The 9,388-nt window shown below is 39.7% G+C and overlaps 2 protein-coding genes across 3 annotated transcripts; both read right to left on the bottom strand.

Annotated features, from left to right (window-relative positions):
• Positions 1 to 1,078: 1,078 nt before the first annotated feature.
• On the bottom strand, positions 1,079 to 5,269 carry LOC118106152 (P2Y purinoceptor 13). Of its 2 annotated transcripts, none has more exons than XM_035154456.1 (4): positions 5,032 to 5,269; positions 2,783 to 2,984; positions 2,305 to 2,694; positions 1,079 to 2,070 (listed from the first exon to the last, which is right to left on the bottom strand). In XM_035154456.1, exons 2-4 carry the CDS (start codon positions 2,963 to 2,965, stop codon positions 1,606 to 1,608), a joined length of 1,038 nt encoding a protein of 345 aa, XP_035010347.1. In that variant the 5' UTR covers positions 2,966 to 2,984; positions 5,032 to 5,269; the 3' UTR covers positions 1,079 to 1,605. The 2 variants fall into 2 exon arrangements, with proteins under 2 accessions (XP_035010347.1, XP_035010348.1); XM_035154457.1 differs by lacking the exon at positions 5,032 to 5,269 and adding an exon at positions 4,709 to 4,807.
• A 1,778-nt stretch (positions 5,270 to 7,047) lies between these two features.
• On the bottom strand, positions 7,048 to 9,260 carry LOC118106153 (P2Y purinoceptor 13-like). Its single transcript, XM_035154458.1, has 2 exons — positions 9,157 to 9,260; positions 7,048 to 8,607 (listed from the first exon to the last, which is right to left on the bottom strand). Exon 2 carries the CDS (start codon positions 8,597 to 8,599, stop codon positions 7,604 to 7,606), a length of 996 nt encoding a protein of 331 aa, XP_035010349.1. The 5' UTR covers positions 8,600 to 8,607; positions 9,157 to 9,260; the 3' UTR covers positions 7,048 to 7,603.
• Between the last annotated feature and the right edge of the window lie 128 nt (positions 9,261 to 9,388).

The following is a 9,388-nucleotide window of genomic DNA, read 5'->3' as shown; positions in this document are numbered from 1 at the left end:
CTCTGCGGCGTCTCGGCATAAAACAGTTCATAAACCTCTGCTGATTGGCATCACTGACATGTAGACTTGACAGGCTTCTCTGACACGTAAGCTGTACCACTGTGTTTCATCAAGTCCTCCTCACGCATCCAACGTGAAACTGTCAGCCTCTGCCTTCTACCTGCACCCTATTAATCTGCCTCTGTTCTGTCCCCAACCTGTGTCCATGCATACTGCTAAGCAACGCTATCTCCTCGGTTTATTTAATTTCCATGAATGTCATTTAGAATTTCTCATAATTCACTACTGCAGGGTCATCTGTCAGGGGATTTAATCTGAGGGCGACGAACGGTCCCTCCCCTGGCTGCAGTCTCTGCTCCAACTGCTCTGTAGCTCATTAATTTCCTGCCCAAACATCAGCCTCTGTTGTAGCTGACAGTGGGTGGGTTGGAGGAAGACCATATTTCATTATTACATTAATCAGAGCCACATGCAGACATGATTGTAAATCGGGTGGGAGGTGACATTAATCCTGCAGAACCAGTCTGTGAATGGCGTGACCCATCTTCAGGTGATGCAGTGTCGGAAAAAGTCAATTTATTCCAGTTCTATATATTTTCTCTCGTCTTATTTAATTCAGAATTTAATCAGACACGACGGCAATATCGTCAAATGATTTAATCTATGTACTACTTATTTTTTTGTATGGGTGCTTTTTGTATGGGCCTTGTTAGTTTTGCAGAGCAATGACTGTAGTTCCTGTTGGTCATCTGCTCAAAAAAGATCAGAAGCATAGTTATTTAGTGAGTGAGTCATATAAGGGAAGTCACTACATATAGCTCCAAATTTAAAACTTTGGTATGCATACAATAATTTTCCAGCCACACAAAATAACATTTCACCACCTGTTTGTGAGCCATCTCAAGTTTGAGAAACCTTAACTCTCTTAATCTAATTTCAAACAACATGTACCTATTGTAATTGGGGCTATATTTTCTGTGGCCTACTCTTACAACATTTGGCCTATTTATTGCTTTGACCTGTTACTCTGTTATAATCAATATTGAGATTATCAGTATAAAGAGTGGACACCATGTAATTGTAGTATGAAAAATATTATTTTATTATTAGTATAGTTATATATGTATTTATTGGACAGAAGGTCAGCCTACAGCTGTAAGCATGCATCTATTGCAGTCTTTTCTGCTCATCTTGTTATCATTCAGTGCCTGGTCACATTTTGCTTGCTGTATAATCATTGGGGAATATGAGCTGTCAACATGTTCACCCTTTGGCCAAAGTTCTGTGAGGGGAAAGTGCAGTTTGAGCAAGATTAGAGAGTAGGAAGTGGAAAATGACAATAAGCACAATTAAGGAAATGACTTAGCAAACAAGTGGCAGAAGTGCTTGGTTAGCACAGTATTAAAAACAGTCATTACTGGAATGAAACTTCATCATCGACTGCCCGACTTCCCACAGTTTTTAAATTTAACAGATTTTGGTCACATGCGTTAAATTTATACAACCTTTTTTTTCAAGATAAATTGCTATTTACAAGTATAGTAACACATGTCCCATCTTGCCTAGACCATAACAGTTGTGTTCCATTGTCCACTGTCCATTGTTTTACTGTGACATCCCATTACTTGACACTTTGTTATTGTTGGCCAGCTGTGACATTTCCAGCTGAGTTGATGTTGCTGTTGGAGATTCCGTGGCACCTTTGTTGAACGGCTTACGACAGAGCGTAGCGGTCAGTCTTTTCCTAAATACCTTGCACAGGAACACATAAATAAGCGGATCCAGACATACATTCGTGGCTGACAGCCACAAGGTGGTTTCCTTGGCAATGTAGAGTACTTGGCAGTGAGTCACTAAGTCGCCGGTTTGGGTCAGAGTGTAGGGAACACGGGCGAAGTGGAAGGGGGCGAAGCAGATGAAAAACACCCCCACCACCACAAAGACTTTTGCTTTGGTTCTGCGTCTGGCTGCGTGACATCTGCTCTTTGAGGCTTTGTATGACTCATAAACCTTCTTGCTGATGAATGTGTAGCAAAACACCATCAAGGCCAGAGTACCCCAAAAAACCACCTGCAAATAGACAACAAACAAACGTCAGGCAAGGCAGTGTTTAATTCGTGACCATTTGTGCAAATATATTGAAGCAATAATATGCTTATTCACTTCCTTGATGGGAGTTAGATGAGAAGATTGAGACAACTCTCATGTCTGTACAGTAGAAATTTAGATATGACTATATAGCATAACTTTGCCTAGTCTGGAAATAGTGAAGAAGAACAAAGATTATTAGCTCCTTGCAATTACCTGACAGAAGTAGTTGAATCCTTCATGCCACATCAGCCCTGCTTCGCTCTTCATGGACGAGCACTTCAGTTTGCCTCCAGAGACCCGTGGTGGTTTGTCACTGAGGATAACGTTGGGCAGTGCCAAAGATAACATCACCACCCAGACAGCAGCACTCAGCACCTGACCAACTCGGACCCGCTGCAGAGCACTTTTCCCAAAGGGCCGGACTATTTTCAGGTAGCGGTCCAGGCTGATCAGACCCAGCAGGAGGATGCTGATGTACATGGTGATGTAGAAGAGAACCGCAGAGTATCGGCAGTGGAAGGCGCGCAGACGCCAGGAGCCCACGCCCGCGTCACTTAAGACTCTCAGAGGGATGGTCAAAGTCATCAGCAGGTCAGCTACCACCTGTTGTTAAATGATCACAAGTTTTATTTAAAAAAAATGTTTCTCACTTTAAAAAAACAGCAAGATTTCTAAAGCCCTCACGTCTTACCACATTTTTTAGAAAGACCACAAATGTTGAGGTGCTGGGGACGCTGAAGAAGATCCATGCAGCCAGGCAATTCAGTATCAGAGCAACTATGAAGAGTATGCTGTACAAACAGGGGAAAACCACTGCTGTTATGCTGGTGTCTCGGACACATTTGACGGAGGTGTTCGACAGGGTGCTGTTCATCTTGCAGTCCTTGTTGGAGCTTTGGAAGGATAAGACAGACAGAAGGTTACAGGTTAGAGAGGCGTCATAAAAAATCAATAAAATGTAGATACAAATGAATTATGAAGAGAAGAAACACTCATCCTGTGCTGATCTTACAACATACTTTACACATTTATAGACTGTGTCTGCTGTTAACATTGTCTGGATCGCCAAGGAATTCCTCAAAAAGAGTGTAGCCGAGTCATCAGTATGTTTTCCAATGATGTTTTTTTTCACTTATTTATAAAACAAGAATTGCACCCCTAGTACATACCTCTTCCAAGGCAACAGTCCCATTATATTTATAAACTCCTTACTGCAAAGGCCACATGATGTTTCTCAGTTTCGCATTGGTGGTACTTACAGGTTTGTCACCCTATTTGTTACCATACAGCGCCAGAAAAGAGCCTACACCCCTTTGAAATCACATATAAATACACTAGATTCAGGTTTTTTTTAATTTACATTCGCACCAATTTGCACTCACTTACAGATTCCAATGTACTAAATATGTACGATTTTTTTTCAAATAAAATCAAACATTCACACGTGAGAAATCAACGAAAATGTTAATGAAAGTTTAACAAATCTCGGATCCACCGCACCAAAATGTAGTGGGTTCTTCTCTGACCCACATCACACATCCACGAAGTTTCATTGTAATCCATTTAATAGTTTTTGCGTAATCGTGTTTACGAACAAACAAACGCAGATGGATGCATAATCTCCATGGCGCAGGTAACGATTATGTCTGAATGATCATGTATCTCTATCTAACAATTACACACGCGCTGTGTGTCCGCTACTGGCGGTGGAGTTGCAGGTTTATCTCCGGCATTTCCTAACCTGATTTTTAATGTTTATCTGATGAATTTATGTCACAAACAAATGGTTGCAACACTTTCTGTATGCCTTTTCAAAAATAAAAGCAATCCAGTGTTTCTCTTGATGGAATCCATTCCCTTGTTTAAAAAGGGGTTATTATTGTGAAATATTTGCAAGAGCGGAAGATGCACATTCATACTGTGTAGTACTGGTATTTATTTGAGTACAAAAGACTTCTTTCATACAGGGAAATAATCATATTTGTGTACATATTCAAATCAAAGCCTATATGCAAAACATACAGTAGGAACTGAGAAGCTACATATTTTGCATTGTAAATATGTGATATTAATTTGAATATTTTGCATTGAATAGAAAAAGTTGCACAACTGCCCTTCTTTGTGTATATATATTTCTTGTACATTCAGCCTTTAATGAAATGTAATGTAATGGTAGATCTCGGCTTAAGTTTGGAATTAAAAAGTGATCTTGGGCTCGAAAAGGCTGGTGACCACTGCTGTAAATGCTTCATTTCAGAACATGTAAAGTTCATTTCAGAATTGACCTACCTCAAAGCCAGTTCACAGTGGTAAGACTGTCACTTTAGTTCAACTGTCAGAATTCAATACCTGCTGGATTTGTTCATTAAGAATTCTCCTCCCGTCTGACAGTACATCTGTCTGGTGTGCTGTCTTTACACTGAAAACCTTAATAGCTTAGAACTACACTGAGCCAATGAGCAGGTGCACTGGCAACTAAAACATACAGTACTCTCAGACTTTTGTCTGTTTTACTGTGCATAGTGATGTTAATTAGCTCCGTTACAAACATTGTTACACAAATCCTATCCTTTGTGCCCAGTATTTTACCCAGAAGAAGCCAATAATTGAGTCTTACCTCCTTATTGTATCCGTATTGTCTGTCACTGTGGGGCATGTGAAGAAGAATGACTAAAGCAATAGAAAAAAATTCTATTTTGAAATTCTATTTCAAAAAAAAGGGGAAGAGGTGAATTAACCAATTTCCCCTTTTGGACCAGCAGGAAGAAAATGAAACAAAAGAAAAGCCCAAATTAAAAAAACTCCTGGAGGTTGGTTCAGTTCTTTAATCAACCAAGAAACACTAACTCTGAACTAAAGAGGTTTCTGTCTCTCTGTGTCTCCCAGCATTTCTCTCTCCCCTGCCCGCTTTATGCATGTGTGTGTGTTTGATGCTCTTACAATGGCTGGTCTCTGGAGCTACTGTGAGGCTGTCTTGTCACAATCCCAAAGAGTTTGCCAGTCTTCCTCCGGGTGAAAGAGCCTTTCCTTCCGCGCTTCCTGTTGCAATTGTCTGGTGAGAAGCTTGTTCTGCTCCGTGCCAGTGCTCCTGTCTCCGCTGTTGCCTGCGTCACTTCTCAATTGCTGTTGACAGGCGAACACGAAAGTCATGGACTCATTTCTCGGCCCACATCTCAAGACCTTCTGCGCCCCCACAGCTCCTCCCTCCATCACCCTGCTGCTTATTCACCACCGCTATCTTCCATCATGTCACATGAAGCTCAGCTGTGGTTTTAGTGGTTGAGAGTGACATATGGGTTCCATGTACTGTGCTGCTTCTCATAAAATGGGTTTTAACTGGGTAGGCAACTTTGTGCAACAGTATTTTTTATGTACTGTTTATGCATGCATGTAATTTGTAACTATCACCAAATGCAACACACGGCACAGTATAAGTGACTGAACACTGCCTTCCACTCGTTTTTTTCACCCAGTTTTATTCCCGTTTGTGCTCTCATGATAAAAATAGTGCTCTGTGAGAACAAGACAACATGATTTCCTGTGTGATATCTGGGCCAAGGATAATGACAGATGGGGAAAAACATAGTTGAGAGATGACAGGCATGTGTTTACTACAAGTCCCAGAAACTGCTACTGTTATTGTTGTTGTTATTTAATAAGAACCTGTTTTACTGTAAATTAAGCAGGATCCAAATGGACTGTACATTTTCAACCTTATTTTACTTTAATTTACATCACAGTTTATACCAGATGGTCTGTTTATTGGTTTGACAAAATATCTATATTCCTATGAATCTATATGAGACAGTTGATCAGGCCCACGAGTCAATACATAATTCAGAAATACGAAAACAATATTATGACAGCAATGATATTTTGCAATAAAATGAAATATGCAGTGGTCCCACTCTGGCTATAAGCTTGTCAGGTCATGATCTCAGTAAACATTTCCATATGTGTCAACACTGACAGGCATCATGGCAAGAAATGTCAAGAAAAGTTAGTCTATTTCCAAACGTAATAGACAAACCAATATATGTTTGTTTGTTGGAATAAAAGAAAAGCCAGCGTTGCTGGAACACGGTCACAGTGATGACAAAGGCCAATTATGAGCATCATAGCTGGAAACGTGAAGCTAAACTGGATGAGCTATAAGGACAAATGTTCATGGATTAAGTTAATGCTCTTCAACTGAGTTTGGGTTCCACACAGACATCTTTCAATAGACCACTTTCTGAAAGACACAGATGTTACGAAAGCAAATGTTGTGGTAAGCTAGCTATGAGTTAAGAACCTGAAACCTCATTCAGTAAAATAATTTGTGAAAGATGCTGCGTTGGAGCTGCTTGAACCAGACACTGTCCGGTTGTTCCAAAGAGTCAGTCTCGAAGAACCATCACAGAGCATATTAGCCTATGGCACAAGATTTTGAAGAAATGCCAAAAGACAAGAAATGTCCAGTTTTTTTGAGTTAAGTTGAGGTTTTATGATGTCATCATCATCATCACTACCATCTGACATCAAACGTAAAGCAGTTACAGCCATCACATTAGAGAGGTTAGTATGATTTTTCATTGTCTAATACTGAAGGGTAGCTTAATCTGAAAAGAATGTAGGCGGGCATATACAAGCGTTTGCTTCTGAGTTTTCCTTTTCAGACACTATATTATGTAAAGACTGTTTAGACTTTGTTTGCACTGTCTATATTGTTTATACTTATTTTTTCAAATATCTGCTGAATGTTCACTAATTTAGTTTGGCCCTCAAATGGATGTTATGAAAATTTTAATGGTCCATGATAGGAAAAAGTCTCCCCCACCTGTCGAATGCCTTCGTTGTTTGTGTATTTTCGTGTTTGTTTACCACAGTGAGAAAACTTACAGCATAACTTTAATTGTTTTCACAACTGTTAATAGCATATAAAAGGCTTTATCAACACAATATATCACTACATCAAAATGGAAGTGGTACTTGTTGCACACATCTTTTTATTCTTTACAGTAAACACTGATTGACATGCCACAAGGAGCAGATATACAGATTACAAATCTGCAGAACTGCATTAAAGTCATGACCCATTCTGCAGTTAGCGCAAACCACATAGGAACTCATTATGAGATACACATAACAATACATACTTGTTTTGCATGGCAGCCTCGTTTCTTATCTCCTAGAAATCACATTCGATATTGAAACTTCCGAGCTACTGTAAAGCTGTGTTATGTTGACATGAACACACAATAATAATGTCACCCTATAATGTATATGTCACTCACCCTCATTTTATTTCCTGCATATGGTTTTCAAGCTTTTCAAGAGTCACACTGTCAAGAAGCAAAACATCACAGCAAACTTTAACATGGATTTAAATAGTGATTATGAAGTCAGTAAATAGTAAGTAAACAGCAAACATGTTGAATAATAACTGAAGCAATAATCTGAGTCTACAAAATATGCAGTGGCTCCTGAGCTCAGTCCAGTTCCGTACCACTTTCATGATGTCTGTCAGAATCTAAGGCGAAGCAGCCTCTGCTTTGCCTGCTGAAGCTACTTTAAATGAGGTGGAAACATTCTTCATCATAGACATCAGCTTGTCCTTGAACTCTCGACACAGAAAGACGTAGATAAGTGGGTCCATGCAGATGTTTGTGTTGGCGAGCCAGAGTGTGAGTTCTTTGGCGAACTTGCCCTTTAAGTAAGAGCAGTCGGTTTTGGACGAATGCTGGTGGACTTGTTGAAAAGTGTAAGGGATCCTGAAAATGTGGTACGGTGCGAACGATAAAAAAAACACAAACACAACAACAAAAACACGAAGTTTGATCTTTTGCTTTCCCTGGTTGTTGTTACTCCCAGAGTTTTTAAAAGACTGGATGACTTTGTGTGCGATGCAAATGTAGCAAACCGCAATGACAACACTGACGAGCCAAAAGAAAACATTCAGGTAGATCACAATCTTCTTATGGAGTTCAATTCCAGCCGTTCCTTTCAACTTCATGCAAGTGCCGATCTCTGTCAAGTTTGCCACTGATTTGTTGCTCAAAATGATAGTTGGTAAAGTTGTGCCTCCGAACAGTATTACCCACACTGAGCCCGATATCACTTTGCTAAGGGTCAGATTCTGAGCTAACTTGTTTTGAGGTGTCACGATCTTGAAGAAACGGTCCAGACCGATTAAGCCCAACAAAGTGATACATGTGTACACTGTGCTGTAGAAAATGGGGCTGATATAACGGCATGACAGTGCAAATAATAGATTTGACAGATGCGGCAAGTCAGCCGCAGCACTCAACGGGATGATCAACGTCATGATAACGTCGGCAGCGACAAGGTTTTTCAGGTACACCACAAAGGTGGTGGTGGACTTGAGGTGCAGAGACACCCAGGCTGCTAAACCGTTCAGCAGCAAAGCTATGGGGAACATCGAGAAGTAGAGAGCGGGAACAATGATTGGGTTGTAGGTGAAACCGTTGCACAGGGAATCATAAAGCGACGTCTGATTAAACGCCATCACTGCACCTGCAGGAAAATGAAAGAATTAAAAACACACAGAACCCACATTTAGATTTTAAACTATTATGTGGACAGTTAAGTATTTTAGCAGGGATCTCATTGATAAAAAAATAATTATTCAACAACAAAATATTCGTCAGTCTTTATTAATTTATTTTTCTTCACTTTTTCACACATGAAATCGTGTCTGCTGGTTACCATCAAATGTCAGATCCATCCATTAATCCAAAGGAATCAAAGGGAGCAGTGTGTTGTTCCTGGTGTTTCTTACTAGATATCATTGTAAATAAATGTCTTTTTCAAGCAAAAGTTTAATAAACACTGCCAATAACTGTGATGCACCTATTTTGCACAAAATAAAGCTCACACATTTCTTTTAAAATCAAATCAAAACCGTAGTTAACAGGAATCAGCTTGTTTTATTGATAAAGAAAAAATGCAACATCAATGCATATTCATGGCTTTAGAATAACAAAAATTCCGTGTCACGATACACAAAAATTACTATCCTTGCACAGTAACATGAGATTAAAATACATTTTGATAAAAACTTACCGTTGACGACTCAATTCCCTCTTCTCAAACACAAAGTTGCGACCTGGACCTGCGTTTCTGGCAAGTATACTGACATAGTAGGTGTTGAACACTGTTGATTTTCCTAGCAAACAAATCAACTGTTCAGCTGCGATGAGAATGGCAATCTATCAGGACATATGCAAAAATAGGAAAATCACACTGGTCTTTATCCAAAATAAAATCAGACGTCATACACTCAGCTCAGACTGTA

This window comes from Hippoglossus stenolepis, chromosome 4 (assembly GCF_022539355.2).
Source record: "Hippoglossus stenolepis isolate QCI-W04-F060 chromosome 4, HSTE1.2, whole genome shotgun sequence".
NCBI lineage: Eukaryota > Metazoa > Chordata > Actinopteri > Pleuronectiformes > Pleuronectidae > Hippoglossus > Hippoglossus stenolepis.
The sequence above is the reverse complement of the archived record's forward strand: the minus strand, read 5'-3'. Positions and strand labels throughout refer to the sequence as shown.